This window comes from Cyanistes caeruleus, chromosome 3, assembly GCF_971803275.1.
Source record: "Cyanistes caeruleus chromosome 3, bCyaCae1.hap1.1, whole genome shotgun sequence".
NCBI classification, from domain to species: Eukaryota; Metazoa; Chordata; class Aves; order Passeriformes; family Paridae; genus Cyanistes; species Cyanistes caeruleus.
Window position 1 is genome coordinate 28362482 of NC_141703.1, and position 19770 is coordinate 28382251.

General features: G+C 37.2%; 1 protein-coding gene across 6 annotated transcripts in view; it reads left to right on the forward strand.

The window, feature by feature from the left end:
• The window catches only part of TGFBRAP1 (transforming growth factor beta receptor associated protein 1), a 40060-nt gene that overhangs the window by 9030 nt on the left and 11260 nt on the right, over positions 1–19770 (forward strand). For all 6 annotated transcript variants that reach the window (XM_086880340.1, XM_086880338.1, XM_086880341.1 and 3 more), the window contains exons 3-7: positions 4557–4751; positions 5731–5885; positions 11511–11593; positions 17270–17611; positions 19032–19089. In XM_086880340.1, coding sequence (XP_086736466.1) covers positions 4557–4751; positions 5731–5885; positions 11511–11593; positions 17270–17611; positions 19032–19089 — 833 coding nt within the window. The remainder of the gene's footprint in view (positions 1–4556; positions 4752–5730; positions 5886–11510; positions 11594–17269; positions 17612–19031; positions 19090–19770) is intronic.

The following is a 19770-nucleotide window of genomic DNA, read 5'->3' on the forward strand; positions in this document are numbered from 1 at the left end:
TTTGTTGTATTTACTTGCAGTTAGTATTTAGCTTGTTCTTTCAAAAGGAGGAGGAACTTCATTTTTGGTGCTTCTTTGTTCTATCCAGTAATTAGTTAATTTATTATTCAAAAGTCAATTATTTCTGATATGCATGAAACTGCTTACCAAAATTCAGTTTTTGAGTTTGTGAAGATCTGATTGCGTATTTTTAATCAGATTTCCTGCTTTACAGAGGCTTTAAGTGTTTAAAATTACAACCATCACTTCTTGATATTGGCACAGGATATGCTTCCCAGCTCCAGCTGGAGCAACTGCCCCAAATGGTCTGAGATGTTGACTCAAACTGAGCTCCCAGTGGAGGGTGCAGCTCCTCACACCTTGAGCTGAACAAAATGCCTCCTGCCTCTTGCTGTGACTTGACCAAGTAAAAATGTTGTCCTTGCCCGTAGGAGATGTGTGCTTGGTTGAGGATTTCTGTTGCCAAGTAAACTAGATGCAGTAGGAGGAGGTCAGCAGAGTATGTGGCACCAGAGATGGCAAAAAGGAAATGGAATCTTCTCCTGGACCCAGACATGAGCCTTCAACCTCCAGCTGTACAGAGGGGAAGGACAGGTTGAGTCTTTGCTCTTCTGTGATGGCAGGCACTGGAAACTTGTGACTTCTCATAACTGGAAGAATTCTACTTCTTTGCTTGCTGATCTACATCTATGTAATATGCTCAGTGCTTATAGTAGCAGATAAAAAGCAGCAAGTTCTGTCCAACAAATCATCTGTGCTTGTACAATGCAGTAGCACCAGGAGGAATTGACAAGTAATGGTAATGGGAGACTCCCTCATATTGGAGATGGGGGTTTTCTCATCAATCCTGCTGGTGAGGAAGAACTTAAGTAGAAGTACCCGGGTTGTGCAGATCACCAACTGATTGCAGAGCTTGTGGTGATGGGTTTTGTCTTTTAGGACTATGGATCCCTATTTAAGGAAGAAATGGGATCCACCAGATCAAGTGAGGCAAAACCATTTTTGCCAACTTGACTGAGCAACATGGTGAGTTGGATTTAGATTAGGCATGGTGGTGGTAAGCTGTGTTGGCAAGCAAATCAGGTCAAGTTGGTTTGATAAGAGACGCCATAAGCAGCAAACAGAGCTGAAGAGATTCTGCTTCAGGCATATGCAGAGAAATAAGTCTTTATAAAGCATCATGGTAGTGGAAGCTCTCTCTAGTTTTTCTGGGAAATCAGCACAGCTGTGTGTTAACAGCTAAGATGGAGGTTACCCTTTACATGGAAGCAGTAGGAAGATGGCTGGAGTGCCTTGGAACAAGAAGGAGGCAGATGGGAGTTTATGGATTTGGGTTAGAGAGCAAACTAACATGGGTAAGCAAACCCATTGTGGTGAGTGCCTGGAACAGACCACTTCATCAGGAAAAAGATGTAGGTAAGGCCTTTAGGGAACAGGAAGAACTTTACATTTGCTGGCCCTGTTTTTTAGGGTACACTTGTACCACAGTACCTTCTAAAGGGGCGGCACAGCAGGAGAGAAGCCAGGAGTTTTCCAGAGTGCACTGATGGTGACTGAGGAGATGATGGAGTGTGCTGCTCTGTTGAACATTAGAGTGTTATCAACATGGTTCTCCTACTGAATCCAAAACACCAGTTGCTAAGAAGAAAATGAACTTTTTCCAAAACCAGGGCAGAGGTCAATGTCCTCTGGCATTGACTCTGCTGAACACCATGAAGGGCAACAAAAAGAGCTTGTACAAGCATATCAGCAGCACCGGAAGGCTAGTGGAAGCCCACTGTTAAATGGGGTGGAGAACCTGATGCCAAAGGGCATGGAAAAGGCTAAGGTGCTTAATGCCTTCTTTATGTCAGTCTGCTGGTATGACCTTCTTTAAGGAATCTTCAGCCCTTAGGAACAGTGGGAAAACCCGTGCTCAGCAAAGAAGGATCGTGTTATGGAACATTTAAATAAACTGGACAGACAAATCCATGGGACCTGATGGGATGTTCTCATGAATACTTGAAGGTGATGGTCAATGTCATTGTGAGGCCAATTTATTATCTTTGAAAGGTTATGATGATCAAAGGATCTTCCTCAGGACTGGAAGAAAACAAATGTTTTCACTCCTACCTTAGGTGATCCAGAGAAAGGAACCTGGGAAGTGCAGCTGGCCATACCCTGATCCTCAGGAAGGTGATCTGAGAAAATCCTGGAAGCTGTTTCCAAATATACAAAGGGGGAGAATGTGATTTGAAGTAATCCATGTGGATTTAAAAAGGCGAAATTGCCTGACCAGACTGTCTTGTGTGATTAGGTGCCAGCTTGGCGAATGAGGGGAGAGCTGTGAAGCTCAGCAAGGCTTTGATGCTCTCTGCCATGAAATCCTTTGTAGACAAACAGATGAAGAATGAGCTGGAGAAACAGTTGAGGTGGATTGAAAGCTTGGCTGCTTGCAGTGCAACTGGAAGCAAGTCACTAGTCTTGTACCCCAAGGGGCCAATGCGAGGTCAATACCAACATGATTTTAATAACATGGACGGTAGGGAAGGGCACACCTTCGACAAGTTTGCAGATGATACAAAGTATTTCTGTATGTCATGGTATTTCTGAAAACACCAAACCTGTAAAAAGAAAGTGGTGCTTTGTTTTAATAACTTGTAATCCTTGGGTAGTCTATGCAATTTTTAATATGGAATTGATTGCCAATCTTATCTCAAGTTTCATCAGATGCATTCCTGTACTATAAAAAGGCTGTGGTTTCTGTTTGTAGTTCTGTTTATTGTTATCCTTAGGTGAGAGCTGGATGAAGACAGAAAATGTATCATTCTGCCACAGAAGCTCTAGCTATTGAAGGCAGAGGGATGTAGAGAGAAATTGACTTGAATGCATACCTTCTCACTTCCATAAAGGATTTTTTTGATTACCTGAAAAAGAGCTTTTTCATTTAAAAAAAATACGGGGTTTATAATTATTTGTGTTGGAACTTCACAGAAATAGAAAAGCCTAAGAATTAGTCTTTTGAATATAATATGCCCTAAGTTTACTACTAGTTAGTATGTATTTAGTACAGGTTTTCTCCCACATTTTGAAGTGAGATTATATCATGGAATAACAAGTGAAAAGCCTTTAAAACTGGACAGTACATGCCTGACATAAAATTTTACTTCTGAGTCATAATATCAAGATCTATAGAGTGAATATGGAATTATATATTATGACTCAAATCATATTTTCTGTAAGGTGCTCTGGTTGAAAAGCTGATCATTGTAGTGAAAAAGAGCCCTTAGTTGAGGGGAGAGGGCTGATAATTTGAAAGCTTCTGTAAGGGATCCAATATCTTGGTCTCTACACTGTAGTTCTGTAAAAGTCTACAATCTTCTGTTTTCACTGTTTTCCCGTTTTCTGTTTTTTTTGGTTTTTTTTTAAATTCCAAGGAGGTCCTTGTACCCAGCTCGCCTTGCCTCATTATCCTCTGTTTGGAAGAGATTTTGTAAATTGAATAACATAATCTTTTAATCTCTTCAGTTCTTTAGAGCTCAGACTTATTCTGCCAGCTGTCAAGTGGCTCACTGCTGCCAAAGATCAATTTTCATGGGCATGTCTTTTAATGGCATGAGAATACCATCAAGGGGTATGAATTCACATTTAGAATAGAAGTTTACACTGTGCTAGTAAATCTTTATGGAAATAGGCCTGAAAATTGAGACTAAAATTTCTCTTCAATTAATATCTCAGAATTGGGAAATATCAAGTAGCATGAATAGAACCAGTGGCATGTAGTCTTAAATCAATTTAAAAGTCTATTAAGCTAGGAGAAGAATGGAGGACAGACTAGACATGAGGAAAGATAATGACAAATAAACACTCTGCAAATTAAGTGAAACTTTAATTTGGTTATTCTGAAGACAGCATAGGAGTTATCACTGGGATAATAGAAAGTCTTTGCTCTGTGCTGCTTTATAACAGCCTCTGCATTTTTTCAAATGATTTAAAACACAGATGCTTCGCAGGAAGTGACTCACCCCAAGGAACTGGGCCCTTGTTCTCTGAAACTGTTGGCTGTAGCAAAAGTGAAAAAGTATAAGTAAACAATTATGTCTACTAAAATGCTCTTTAGACGTTGGACACTACAAGAAGAAACACATCTGCATTGCCAGATAAGTCAGGTGGTGCAGGTCTGCAACTCCTACTAAGGCAAGATTGTTTGAAGGTTGGGTCTCAGTAAGTGGTACTGTTCTGAAATGAATTTAAACTACATGGCATAATTCCTTTAAGAAACCTCTTAAACTTACTAAACTTGAATTTCTTGCTAGCTTGTTTCAGTATTCATCTCTTCTCAGTTTTTGGCATTGTCTGTTCCTGTGCTGAAGGAAAATGAAAAAATAAAAACTGAACTGAATTAACCGACGTATCTCTTGAGTCCAGGGAGGTGTGATATGTTGTCATCATGCTGCCTCATACTGCGCCTGCTCTGAGATTTTCCATTGCTGTACCTTGGTACCCATGCTTTGTGCAGTGAAAACAACAGTCTTCAACTAGCATGAGCCTCAGGCTTTGTTTTTCCCTTTTTGTAGGCATGTTTGCTACTGTAGATGGGATTTCACAGCGGGCCCCAGTGCACTGGTCAGAGAATGTGATTGGGGCAGCTTTGTGCTTTCCTTACGTGGTTGCTCTGGATGATGAGTTCATTACGGTGCACAGCATGCTGGACCAGCAGCAAAAGCAAACCCTGCCTTTTAAAGAAGGTCACATTCTACAGGACTTTGAAGGTATTAAAAAGGACACTTTGTCACATCCGTAATTCTGGAACAACCATTGCAGTCACTTGGGTTTGTTTTTTAAACAAAGTATCTAACAATTATGTTGACTGTTTTGTTGAAACTTTTATTATTGTAAATGATGTCCTGGTTAGATTCCTTGCAGACTTCAGTAATTTGAAATTCCAGACTTCTAACAAAATGTATGCTCATTAAATGTGCTGTAATTGTCAAGTTAATTGTTGGGTAGGAGTCTATGGAGCTAGAGCTTTTTCTTGTAACTTGATTTTTTTTTTTTCAAAGGAGCAATGTTAATTTAATGCTGCAGCTCAGTAATTGTGACCTACAGGTATTTGTCCATTGACTATCCTGACAAAATTCTTACATATTAGAAAGGAATACAAAAGAAAAATATTTTTTTTAATATCTGTGTAAGAGATTTAAAATGTGATCTTTCACATAAATTGTTAAACAAAAAGATGCAAAAATTTCTATTGATCTATTCTTTAATTGAGAACTCCTAAGTGTGGACTATACTATGGTACTACTTTTTTTTTCCCAGACAAGTTACAAACTGTAGCACTGTGAACTGTATATTACTTTCTAGATTTGATGTCTGGCTTAACATTTTCAAATATAAGTCTGGAGAAATACCTGTTGGTTAAAAGTTCCTACTCTCTCAAATCTGGACAATAATTTCAGTGAACTTACCAGCTTAGTTCATCATGAGTGATTCTAGCCAATTTCTCTTACTTGGAGTGGAACAAAATCTGCTGTAACTAAATAAATTTACCATATCTGTGTATTTCTGAGGCAGAATTCATAGGTAAACTGTACTATTGAGTAAATGTGATAGCAGCAAAGGTCACTTTTGCAACTTTAACACTTTTTAGGTTCTTGTATCTTAAATTGTGTATTTTAAAGCTTATTTCTGAAATTGCTTTTTTTCTGTAGAGGCTGTAAATTGAATATATCTGTTTGTTCTGTCCAGGAAAGGTGATTGTTGCTACTAACAAGGGTGTGTATATCTTGGTGCCACTACCTTTGGAAAAACAGATTCAGGATCTTCTAGCTAGCCACAGAGTGGAAGAAGCCCTTGTTCTAGCAAAAGGAGCTCGAAGGAATATTCCAAAAGAGAAATTTCAGGTCTGTCCTTCCTTTAATTTTCATGAAAATATACATTTCACAGTGAGGTCATGTGTTCCATTAGTAAAGTGGTTGGAGAAGGTGGGGAGGAATTTACCTTGTAGAGAAGTTGTAATACCTTTTATGATTTCAGCCTGAGGAAAATAGGTATTCTGCTAAATTTTGTTTTGTACTTGAAGAAGCTGTGACATTGGCAGGGTTGAAAGCTGTTGTTTTTCTGGGGTTTTGTTGAATTTTTTCAAGTGTGGACCTTGAGAGAATTGAAAACAGAGAAAAACCAGAAACCTAGTGGCAGAAGATGCAATGGATACTTCCTTGGTACTAGATTCAGTTACCATTTGCTATTGCTTTTTAAAAATGTATATTTATTTTAAATTAGAATTTTGAAATTTTACTTTTTTTGTCAAAAATTCTCACTGTATCCCAAACTCCACAGTAGCACTTAATTTCAAAGTTAAATGATGAAATCTTAAGAAAATGCATCTTACTGCCAAGCTCTTACAAGTAGTGCTTGTACTGCTGTGTAACTTAGATTTAAAGCTTTTTGTGTGGTGAAGAATCTTTTTGATTTCTGTGTTGACAAAAATTTGTACTCATTCCCTTCTACCTCTGATTTATATTGCCATACATATTCTACTGTATTTGCTCCTATCTAGGGACTTATAAAAAGCTGCATGACATGTCTACTCATGTAGTAGGTGAATGAATATTTGTCTTAGTTTCTTTCTTACTGTAAAAGCAAAACTTGATCTATAACCTGAAGAAAATCTGTGGTTTTCCTTTTTTTAATATACTTTGGAGCATTTTGTTGCCATTAAAATAGTTCTGGTTTTTTGTTTTTTTTTTCTGGTGTTATTTTTGGTTTGTTTAGAAAGATGTAAAGTTTGAAACATGACTGGAAGTTACAGGATTACAATGGTTCAAAATGATCTGACTATTAGGATCTTTTTTTTTTTTTTTAATTTAAATTTCAAGAAGATAATAATTCCTTTTCATTTCAGTTTTGGTCAAGGCCCTTGAAGGCAATCATTAACTAAAACTTGTATCAGCTTTCATTTTGATCCTTAACTCCTCTCTTAAATAAGCAGCTGGGAGACTGCTGGAATTAAGAAGCTTGTTGAGAAAAGTGTTCCCATCCTTTTGTGAAGGTCCAGCTACCTGAAAGTACTTGAAGCTGAAAAGTATTCAGGCAAATAAAGAGTTCAGTTTCCAGGATGTTTTGCTATCTTCACTTCCTACTTTTCCCTTCCAAATCTGTTTAAATAAGCAAACAAAAATCTCACTGTGAGGACAAGATGCACAATCTAATCAATGTCTTCTATGTGTGATGACTTATAATTTTCCAATTATTTCTTTATACAGTTTATGTAAGTTTAGTGTGAGAGATGACTGTCTGTATTTTGCCACAGGATGAACTACAATTGATTATGTAGAATCTCATTTCTCCTCAGTTTTCTTGCATCTAGAATTTTTCAGCCTTTAAAAGATATTACTTTCTTTCCATAAATATCTTAAGTGCACAGGGTTGGTCTTCCTGAAATTAGTTTCCTAGAATATTGTCAGTTCTTTCTAACTTATTGTGCTTTTAAGGGTGTTCAGTTACTTCAACTCTATGCTACAGCTGAAAACCAGAAAACATAGTACTTGCAAGCAGAATATCCTGTTCTGTTTCTGGGGTGTATTTGCAAACTGATATTAACCAATTATCAAATTCTTGAATTGATGGAGTTTCCCACTGACTCCTATTAAAATGACTCAGCTTGGCTTAGTTGTTGAGGCATTACTGCAGTTTTTCAGAGCTTGTCTGTAGCTGGAAATGTCACATGTTGACTCTGATACCTGGTGTTGTCATTACAGGTTTGTTGCAGGCACATCAGGATTTCTTTACCGTAGTCTTGTGTAATAGAAGTCTGATGGACCTCAACCAGATTGAATGCCTTACATATGTTTTTGCAACATTTCTTTGACATCCTTTAACTGATCACACAGTCACTCATTTCTAACTCCTTTCTGAGAGCTATCCTCAGATAATACATATCTATTAAAAAGTTGGTATTTTCTAATAGGTATCTTCTGGTATCTACTTTGCAAGCATTTCTGAATTCTGAGCAGCTGAATTTTGCCATTTTACAAGCAGTAGGATGGAGTGCATAGGGTTGACATTAAGGCACTTGATCCAGCCACTAAAATCTATCGATACATAACAGTGATTATTATTGTCTGGTTCATGAAGTATAGTGTTCCCTTTGCCAGATGATGCTTTAGCTCTGCAGTTGGCAATGGCTGATGCCATCTTAAGTGTCACTTGAGCTCAGGGCACTGCAGGGCAGATCTTGAGGACATGGGGTTTTTTCCCCCTACTGTTCAATACTCTGTCATTGCATGCATACATGGGTGCATGCTCTCCCTCTGTATTACCAGCATAAATATATATGTATTTATGCTGGTAATGCAGAATGATAGTGGAACAGCAACAATGAATTACTGTACTCTCAGAATTATTTGTACAGTCAATATTTAGTTACTGAAAAGTAGCAGGTCATGCCTTAGGAGCTATAACTTGTTATTTAACTTGTGGTCCCTGCAGACTGCAAATTTAGCTCTGCCATAATAGATGAAAATTTCTTTGTCTTTGAGCATCAGGAATTCCTGCTAGGTAAAAAACTCTAAGTAAAAGTGTTCCAAGGAGATGACTCTGACAGATGTAATTTTTGATGGAAGAATACAAAGGCCTTTCTACCATGCTACCATGAAATGACTGAATACTACTTATTAATTTTTCAGGACAGCTGACGTTTGCAGAAATCATGGTTGATGGTAGTGAAGACCTTGGTTAGATTGACAGACATCTTGCATAGGTATCTTTTTTTTTTTTTTTTCTTCCTAATTCTTTTTAGTTTCAAAAAACATATTAACTGCACCCAAATCTGATCGAAAGACAAAAAGACAAAGTGGCTTTCTAGAAAAATTCCTTTGGACAATGTAGTTGGTATTTCTGACCATTTTAGAAAGGATTTCTTTAGCATTTGAGAGAATTAAGACTTCACTACAGCAATCACAGCTTCAACAGTCATCTTTTTCCTATTGCTTTTTCAGATGTGAATTAATACAAAACTGATGCCATGTTTTTATAACTACTGTTTTTTTTATGTGAGTTCAATCAACAGTGCAGAATTTGCCTAAAGAATTACAAGTCCTACTGTGGTTCTTGAGAAATTATAAAGGACTTCAATAACGTGTTGAATTTTGACTGGGTGTAGCTGAGTACCTTTTTAAAAGAAGCCTGCTCCAGATCTGACAAGCAGATCTGGAAGAACTGAAGATTTTTTTTCTGTCATAAACAGAATTTAACTCTGTGTGTTTGACATGTAGGTCTAGTCCATTCTTAAAAATCTGTGAGAAAGGGAATATTGAATTTTCCATTATCTGCTCTGTTTTGTTCCATAATCTTTACCTTAGGACATCTTAATATCTAGTGTTTATATTGTCAGCTAAAAATCTACCTGGGTACCGTCTATCTCATCATTGCATCTTAAAAAAGTTCAGAAAGTGTCTTTCTGTAGATATATACAATTTTTTCTTGCATGGCTTTAAGGGAATTGAAGATAGATCAACATTTAAATGAAAGTGAATACCACTTTATCAGTTCAAATTTTAAACTGGTTCCTTCAGCCTATAGTTACACTATCAATGAGCTCTTTATCACTTTTTGTTAAAAAGATGCTGTACAGACTAAGCTCTGCAATTAAAGCACTGCTTTTAGTGAGATTAATTCAAACTTTATTACTATATCATAATTGATTAAATATGTAAATTTTAGTGATCACTCTATTGCAAAAATTGAAAATAGGCTTTGCAGGGGAAAACCCCAGTTTATGTACTTTTGATACTAGTCAGCAGGGTGAGAAGTCTTTCCCTGGAAAGTCAGGCTGGATTTTAACGTTTTTCTGGTGCCATGAGATGCAAATATTTGCAGAATTAAATCATTCAGCAGTGTCCTTAGGAAGGTGACCAGGTAGGTATTCATTGGTTCACAGATTACTATGTATTGATGTAATAACACTGTCAGAAATCAAAAATATTTTGGCTATTTTGTGAGTCAATCCCCTAAAGAAATTATACTTCATAACTCTAATTAAATTCTCTTTTAGCTTTAGTTAGCTCTATTTTTAATCATTGCGCTTGAATGTAAAGCGTTAGTTAATATAAAGGTGTCATGAGGTATTGTTTGTTTAATTTGATATTGTTAAATTTGTCTGAAAAACTGTGCCTGATAACATTTCTCTCTGTCTCTCCCTTTTCTCCTATACTCTGGAGAGGCAAGAAAAGGCCCACAACCTTACAAAGCATTTTAGAGACTTGTTAACAACAGAGATGAAGTATTTCCATTAGACAAACCATTCGTAAAGCATGTACAGACTAAATAGACTGAAGCCAAGCTTTTCTTTTGGTAAATCCATAACCTTTTAATCAAGGTGAAAAACCATCAGTCAGAGTATTAATCCACTGTATTTGAGGCCTGGTGCTCTTCAGCAATTCCTTCCTTGAATACATTCCTATTGTATTATAGTTACTCTGGGTATTTTTGTTGAAAGTGTTTTTTTTTTTAAGTCTGATATTAGTAACAGCCTTCATGTACAGTGTGAAACATTAGAAAGCTGTGTATTCATGAGCAAATTGAAGAAAAAACTGAGGACATGTGAAGGTAGCTGGGTGTATTTGCCAAAATACCAGTGTTGACATGAATGGGAATGCTCTGCAGAGCACAGTATAGGTTCCTTGCTTTAAGTACTACTTCTCTTTTGCTGTTGGAAATATTCTGAGCACAGTGATTTCATCTTGTAATTGTTAGTTGGTTGACCATTCAGATTTAATAACTACCTATCATTTACAGTAGTTTTTGTGTTCTCTTTCTACTGAGCTTCATTTAGACATTTTCTTTCTAGGTGTGACCTTAACATTAAAGCTTGATAACAAAGAGCTTTCCATATCATGGTTTACTTGGTTTTTAACCATATTACAATATTATTGGATAGGTTGGAAGAATTTTTTATTTAAAAAAAAACCAAAAGACCTACAACAAAAAACTGGCAAAAGGTCAAAAATATGGCCATCAGCTGGGTGGGGATGAGACTATGAGAATTGTCAGCAATTTTGTATCAGAGAGATGAAACAGGAAGGAAGTGGCTGTGTGTGGTCAAGTGGGACCATCTTTATTTTTTGTGCTTACTGAATCATGGGGAACTTCAAAGATAACCATTGACTTTTATGTTTGCAAATAAGAAATCAAGAAAAAACTTAAGTCAGTGTGATGTCAAATAAGTCATTATTTGAACAAGCAAACTTAAACTTGCTCTTTGTTGACTTTGCTTTTAGTAAGTACTTTTGAGCAGTGTTGTGTTCACACACTTGTGGAAGAAACTGAGCCTGGGCAGTAGATTCAATATATTCAGGTACATAATTTAAAATGTAGAAGATTAAGGTTTATTTTGCTTTTGACTTGTCAGGTGTGGCTGAAGATCATTTGTTTGGTGATTTACAGCAGGTAGCTATTGCACTGGTAACTAGCACTACATAAATACAAATATAATAAACCTTTTTTTCCCCCCTCCTTCTTTTTTATAGGTAATGTACAAACGAATCCTGCAGCAAGCAGGTTTTATACAGTTTGCACAGCTTCAGTTCCTTGAAGCAAAAGAGCTCTTCAGGTAATTGTGTGACAAGAAATTTAATAATTTACCTTCTTTAAGGAGTTAGTGTTCTTGGTTTGAAAAACTTAGTTGCTTGAATGTTTTATATGTAGATGTGAGTTCACTGTAGTAAAATGGTTTTGTTGGGGTTAAGAAGAGTGTAACATTGAAACAACTTTATAGCTGAAGAGTTAATGCAACTGATTTTTTGGGGGGATGGTTACATATAGTAGCATTAAGAATTTGAGTGTTGTATGTATGGAGATTTTTCTACTTTTTGCCCATGAAGGTCAAGGCTTTATCACTGAGTCTGTGCTGTGATTTACAGCATGAACATTGCTTTGTAATTTTTTTTTAATACTTTTAACAAAAGGTATAATTTAAATATGTTACAATTTAAGCATTATTGACATAGTTGTACTAATTTTTATGAGGATGATGATAGTGCATTTACTTTAGCACTTGTTCTGCTAGACCTCTTCCAGAAGACAAATTTGTTCTTGAAGTCTGTACTAACCTTGCCGTTTTAGCCATTTCAGCAGTCACTTTTTTATAAATTGACCTTGATATTCTACTTTCATTCAGAAAATGCTGCTTGTTATCTTTGTTCTACGTGATAATTTCATTTCTCCTAGCCATGCCTCATTCCGTGATGCAGCACTGTCTGTAGTTAGTGGAACGCATGCTGACCACATAAAATAACTCTCCTTGTTATCTGCTGAAATTCAGTTTTAACTGCTTTAAATCTGTTTAGAGTCTATGGAATAGGATTAAGGTTAGACACTTTCAGTATTTTGTAAGTGTGTTTACAGTGTAAGAAAGAAGTTGTCCTTGGATTTATGGAAACGCATTGAGGAAGGTAAAGCTTTGAGGAATGTTGCTATTGGTGAGGGACTTGGCCATTTTGCCTCCTGCTCACCAGTATAATGGGAGGCACTGGGCTTAGATGAGCAGTGTACACTGAGTGAAGATGAGGGAATGACAGGAAAGGCCTGAACAGCATTTAATAACAGTTTGTTCTGGCCACAACCACTTTGTGTATCACCTGGTAATTGTCATCAGTGAGCAACTTGCAGTCTTTCTCCACCCTTACAATCTTTCAGACGCTTGTGTATCTGACCCTTGGGTTGTGTATCTGAAGCAGAAGTACAAGTGGTGCATAGTTAAGAATATTTTAAGAGCAGTGAAAAGAGGGAAATGTATCCTGTGAGTGGTTCTACCACCTTGTGGAAGGAGTCAAGATTGCTTATGCATCCTCCATCCAACTATCAGTCCATCTGACAAATAAGCTTTAATGAATAGGATTGTGAGAGCTCTTCTATTGAAACAAACATGCTTCATGAGAAAGTGTGCTGTCCAACCACAAATTTTGCAGCTGAGTCAGCAGCCCAGGGTGTTCGTTTCCTCTAAAAGCTGCAACTCCAAAGCAGAGCAACAGTTCTGCTGATGAATGAATTGCTGATGTCTGCTCAGGGAAGAAAGCCAGAATAAGTTTATGTGCTTTTCTTCTGTCCAGTCACACATAAGCTAAGCAGAGTGTTTTGGTGACTCTGAAAAAAACTTCTGGTAGTCAGGTGTTCCTTGATTTTCATCCCTGGTGGGCACACTGATTTAGAATAACAGCTGGGTGTGCCCCAATACAGTCTCAATCAATCTTGTTCATTTTAAACTTACTGATGCTCACAGGCAAAATGGGAAAGATAGTGGCAGTCTGTGAAAACACTTCCTCCCATCCCGGTGCAGGTTTTCAGTCTTGTCTTAGAAATCACTTCAGTTTTAATGTCAAAGGGAAACTTGGTACCCATCTGAGAAAAGAGGGATTTAAGCAGTGAAACAGGGTAGCAGCAGTACCTCAGAGATCTTGGTGTGATATATGGGCCTGCTTCTGGCTAAATATGAAGTGAGATTGTCTCACTACTTGGAAATATCTGACAGTTACAGCTTAGCAGGAGGAATTATATTGGATTAAAAGTCTTAATTTTCTTGTATTGTTACCCTTCTTGCATAACCTTGTCAAGAAACAGTTATATCTTATGTTTAAATTCGTAGTTCTAAAAGACTGGAACTTTTAAGAGAAGTAATTTGCCATGTTCCTTGTGGTTAATTCTGATGCTTCTGAATACTGAAGAAGTTTGACAAAAAGGAAGAATGTGGTAGCTTTATTGAAACTCAGATAGTTCAACAAAAGGAGGATAATTTTCTTCAGCTAGAACCATTAATCTTAAAACTGAGTGAGAAGCAACAGTAGGGCTTCTTTGGTCTGACAAATGCTGTTGTAAGCAATAACAGAATTGTGATTGTATTATGCAGTTGTGATTTATAGTTGTGCTATTTCATGTTGCTGTCATTAGAGTTATACCAAACAGTGCTTTTTAGGAGGTCATTTGCTGAATTTTCCATGCCTTACTGAGATGTTTGGCAGCTGTCATAGGAAAACCAGTTCTCTTCAGTGTTTACTGGTTAGATATTGCTTGCCTTCTGACCCGCTGGATGCTTGGATTTTTCTAAACTTTGCTCTTTTTAACAAATAAAAATGTTAACTCTTTACATAGTATTTTTCACCTTGGAAAACCTATAGAGAGAATTTAGGTATAATTTTCTCCTACACTGAAAAGGTTTAAAAAATTGCTGGTACTTGTACCTGGAGAAATGAAAAGCAGCGGTGATATAGGATTTGCATCTTGAATGTGATTCAAGAATATAAGCTTCCAGTACAGCCAATGGGATTTAGGCAAAACAGCTAACACTATAGGCTTCTTTGGCATCTCTGATATCTGTAGATATGAGGATCTGAATACCTAAGTTTCCTGAAGACTTGTAGATTCTTCCTGTTGCATTGTTTATATATATGAAGCCCAAAGAGAATTAACGCAGAATTGCTCAAAGGGAAGTTGCCTCACAGCACTCATGTCTCAAGAGTTTATTTTCTGCTGTGTGTTAAGTTTCTATCTGTATTTTGCTGAGCCTGAGATGCTAGAAGCTGAAGGCTCCAGACATGTTTTTCAAAAGAGACGAGTTCCTTTGTGGCTACTCTAAAAGGGTTTTGTCCAGATGTGATGGAAAGATCCAGAAGACATCCACAAATCCCAAGAGCCATAAGCCTTGAGCTGAATGTTAGCCATTTGTGCAGGTGGGGTCACTGTTTAGTATTTGGTATTTTTCTGAAGAAGGTCATGGAGGATGTGGTACTTTTAAGGAGGCTGTTTGATTACTGCTTACCACTGTTGTGGGGAGAACAAAACTGTACAGTTTAGCTTGAGAGAGCCACAGGTGATTCACAGCCTAGGCTTTGGGCTAGCCAAAGCTGAAAGTGGATTCTCCTTTTGGAAACAGATCATCATTGAGGCCAGAATCTGTGAAGTCAGACGTAAGGTAGCTAGGTACTTCCTCATGTAGGAAAACTTTGATGGTAAGATTAAAGGACTCAGAAGCTACTGTAGAAGTTGGAAAACATTTTAAAACTTATTAAAAGTGGCATATTAAATATAGCATTTCTTTAACTTCATCCATTTCAATGGTCATAGTCTCCAACTCAAGCTTAGGGCCATCTCCAAATACTTGACAGCATAGCTAGAACGGGAATTGATGTTTATATTTCAATTTCTCCAGATTTATTCAAACTTATTGTTTCTGCACAAATTTTGAGCAGCCTGTGGATATTAGTCAAATTATGGGTTGGCTTTAGTTCTGAAATAAATCAGGGAAGATTCATTTGGATTGGAGGGAAAATACTCTTCAAATAGGGTTAATTTTCTAGTGTAATGCATCTCATATAATATATTTCATCTGGTGGTCCTCAGAACTTGAAATTTCAGAGTAGTTGCAATAGTTAAAACTGCAGTTAGGTTACTGTAATAAGTTCATACTGAAAACTCAAATATTCTTGGAACCATCAGGTCATGCCACTGACAAGAACTTGCTACTTCTTGGTTTTTCTGTCTCTTATCATAATGTAGATCTAAGAATTTCAAAGCCAAATCCCAAAAGAGGGATTGAAAGAAACTTCAGCTGCAGAAATCTGTGAAGTAGACCTGAATGCTTTACCCTCAGTTAGAGGTGGGTCTTTCTAGTGTGGAGGTGGGTTTTAGGCTGTAGGAGATCCCTGCATGAATTGGGAAAATCTGCTGTTCAAGCCTCTCCTCATGGGAAGGCTTCCCATTTTTGTCTGTTGTAGTTCTTCTCTATTGTCTGTGTTGCTGTTTCTGTGCTTTGCAGTCACTAGGTTCTGGAAGAGAGGATGCTGCTTTTAAATTTGGTGTTGTTGCTGTCTTCCAGAATTTCTTTCTCCTGGTGTAGATTTTTGTAGCCAGAGGACTTGTATTAACTTGAAAGAGAAGTTCTAAAATAGGGATTCTAGTTTAAAAGTTTAAAAATATTTAAAAGTTGCAAATGGGGATTGTCATGGTTCCTACTAGTTCACATTTCCTGGGTGGTTTTGGAATTGTGTCTCTGGCAAGAAGTGAACGATGCTGGGCATGTCTGTAGTGAAAGGATGAGCCTGTTTATGATGATCTTTCACACTTTATTGCCTGTAGAAATCTGCTGCTTTTCTACTTCTGTGTTATCATTTGCTTATTTTAGGAATTCATTCCAATTAAGTTGTGAAGAGAAAGTCTTTGAGTTTGCTGATCACCTGCTAGATAAGGATTATTTAAAAAAAGTTCTTTTGCAATGAAATAACTAAGCAGGTTTCTTCTAGAGGACTGTCAAGTTTATTTTGATATTTTTTTTCCAGCAACAATATTTCCTGCACTGCAGGAATATTCATTTTTAAACGTGAATTCTGAATAAAAACTTTGATAGTGAAATAAAATATCTTTATGTCTTGCTGTTCTTCTAAAGCAAGGTCTGGAAATAGGGTTCACTCTACCTGTGAAAATTAGAGATTGTTCGGAAAAAAAAAAAATTCTTCTCTCACAATATGAATTCTTAAAAAACTTTAGGAATTTCACTCTAGGCTGAAAGAAAAATGTTTTGTGTGCCATATCTATGTTACAACTTGCTGCTGAACAAAAGTATAGCATGTCCTCACACCTGAAGTGGAAAAGCCACTCCAGAGGAGCCTCCATGGAGGCCACCCAAGGCCTGTACCTGTACAACAGACTTACTGGTAAAATCAGTATCTGTGGTTTGCTTACAGAACCTCTGTAAGAAGAGAGCCAGATGAGGAATCTTGTGCTTCTTAGGGTTGGGGAGAATATTTTCATCATGCAAACAGGTTCTGAAAGCTTTAGTTTTGTACAGGAAGTTGCTGTTTTCTCCAGAATTACACGGACACAGTCTTTGTGGCTTGCCTAAAAGGCTTCACTTTTGCCATTTTTTAAAGTTTTTGTTTGTTTGTTTATTTTTGTTTTATTTTCTTCCATCAGAAGGCTAGCTCCCATAATGTATGGATAAAGTCTAGAGCAGTCCTGGAACTGCTGTAGGGCAGTTCAGCTGATTTTTGTGTATGCCAGAGAATATCTGTGGAAGGTCAAAAGCAAAAGACTGGCTAGTCTCTAAAGTCTCAGAGCTTTCAAAGTCTAGAGGAGGAAGAATGATAAAAATATAGCAAAAAACTATTCCAGTAACTGACTACATATTAGTGTGGTGACTCTAAGCATATGTGAGCACACTTTTTTTTTTTTTTTTTTTTGTGCCTATGTATACTTTTTCTTTCTTTTTGCTTCATCTAGTTTGACACTGTAATTGCAGAAGCGGCCAGCTTGATGTCCGGGAGCTGATCTCTCTGTACCCCTTCCTGTTGCCTACTTCCTCTTCATTTATCCGGTCTCATCCCCCTCTGCACGAGTACGCGGACCTGAACCAGCTGACCCAAGGGGACCAGGAGAAAATGACAAAATGCAAACGATTCCTCATGAGTTACTTGAATGAAGTCCGTAGCACTGAGGTTGCAAATGGCTACAAGGAGGATATCGACACAGCTTTACTCAAACTGTATGCAGAGGCAAATCATGAAAGCCTGCTGGATCTCCTAGTTTCAGAGAACTTCTGTCTTTTAACAGATAGTGCTGCCTGGCTGGAAAAACACGAAAAGTAAGTGGATGTTTTTTATTATTGCACCTTCTAGACCATAGAGAAAATTGCCTTAGATGCTCTTAGCTTCTAGAACAATGTGTTTGAGTACTTTTAGTTCCTGTGCTTACACTTGTCCAGAAGACATCTCAGTATGAATTAACATTGTTAGCATTTAAAAATGTAGCATTTTAAAAATTTAAAAATGAGAAGCTATTACTTGACAGTCTTAAGGTAAAGGAAATGCATTCTGTCTTATCCTGGTAAATGCAGAATTCTCCATGAAAGTTTCTGTATCCAACACAAAAGTAAAGAACTGGTACAAGTTTGGGAGAAAAAAGTGGATTGTTTGCCCTTGTGATAATGGGAGAGTGGAATGGCTGCAGTAGCTGTACACAGTCAGAATGAAAAGATGCCTTAAAGCCTGCACTACCTTAGGTAAATGCAATTAACCAGTTAGTGGCTTTAAAATTGTAGTTGCTTATTCAGGGAAAGAGCTCTTCTGAATTGCAAGCTTTCTGTGTTCCACTGATTGACCAAAGACTGATTGACTTAAGATGACTGCAAATTACTTCAAACCAGAAATGCCAGCAGGCAGAGAATTGACTCTCATTAAGCGGGAGACATGAGATAGTAAATGTGTAAAATATAAACTCCAGCCTTAGGTAGTATTTCTGTTTTGGTTTTCATTTTCTTTAGCTTTAAACTGTCTGGTGCAGTAGTAGCAACTATAGTGGTGAGGAAGAGTCTTCAATTGTGGTTATATTTGGGGTGATTTCATTTATTTCAGGTGTTCTGTTAAGACCTTTTGTTAAGCGTGATTTGCATAGCATACTGTTGCAAGTGTGAATTGAATGAATGTTAGACCGTTGTTCTGTGAGGACAGCCACTACAGAACTTGGCTGATTTTTTTCTCAGAGTACACAAAAACCACTCTGTAGTTGCACTGTACAAAGCTCTTCTTTGCCTGACCTGACTCCATGCCACAGGAAAGAAAAAAGTCTCCAATAGTAAAACAGAGTTTTAAATAAACGCAAAATAAAATATGATTTAATGACAGCTGATGAAGTATTGGAGGAATAGTTATTTGGGGGCATGTTATGTCTGTACATAGGATTGAAAGAATGGCATGGGAAACATCTCTAATTGGGCACATACTTTGTGTAAGTTGGATCTAGTATCTGCAAATTGTCCTGGGGACAGCAGTGATGGAGACACTTCTAAGGCAGAACTTCACTCCTCTGATTCATAAAAACAGCCTACAGAGACTTCCAAGTCTCTGTACATGTACATGTACATGTACATGTACATGTACATGTACATAGGCATGGCCATGTACATGTCATTGTAAGCTGTTATTTGTTCTCTGTGCTAATCAGTCAATTATGAAATTAGTGGAAAAGTTCTAGCAATTTTAATATTATTTTCTCTGTCTTTACAGGTATTTTGCACTTGGTCTCCTGTATCACTACAATGGTCAAGATGCTGCAGCAGTTCAGGTTAGAATAAATCTTTTAGTGTCATCTGTAAACTATTCCAAAATACTCTTTTAGCTCTGAGATAAAAATCTAAGGTCTTAATTTATCTGTTTGAAAAGTTGTGATGTGTGTGTGTGTATGTATGTGTGTGTGTGTATGAGAAACTTGAAACTTATGCTAAGACTTCCTGGAATAAATTAGTATACTAGATGTGAAAAGTCTGTAGAGCTTACTGAAGCTGACAGCTATTTAGATGCTTGTATGAGATTTTTCTAAAGCAAAATGGTACCTACCAGAACATGCTTATACTCCTCAAAGATGGACAAAAGTGTTAAAATAATCAAGGAATCACTTTAAAAGCTATTTATGGGACTCAAGGAGCATGCCCTGTGCTGATTGATCAGTATACACACTGTAAAAGAGCATTGTAATCTCATGGCAGATGCTGACAGCAACTGAGAGTTTATTTCCTTTCCTGGTGGTGATGAGTGAACACATTCTGCAAGACCTGTGGGTTTCAGATGGGTTAGTAATCCCTTTGGGGACCTTCCATCTGATGTCACTAATACTAGGAGTGGTCTGTACACTGTAGAATAAAATATTCTTTTCTTTCTGTCTGCAAAACTTCATCTAGAGAAATCAGAATGCTCTTGATATGTCTCAGATCATATCCAGTATCTTTAAGTCTGCCTTATTTCGTGT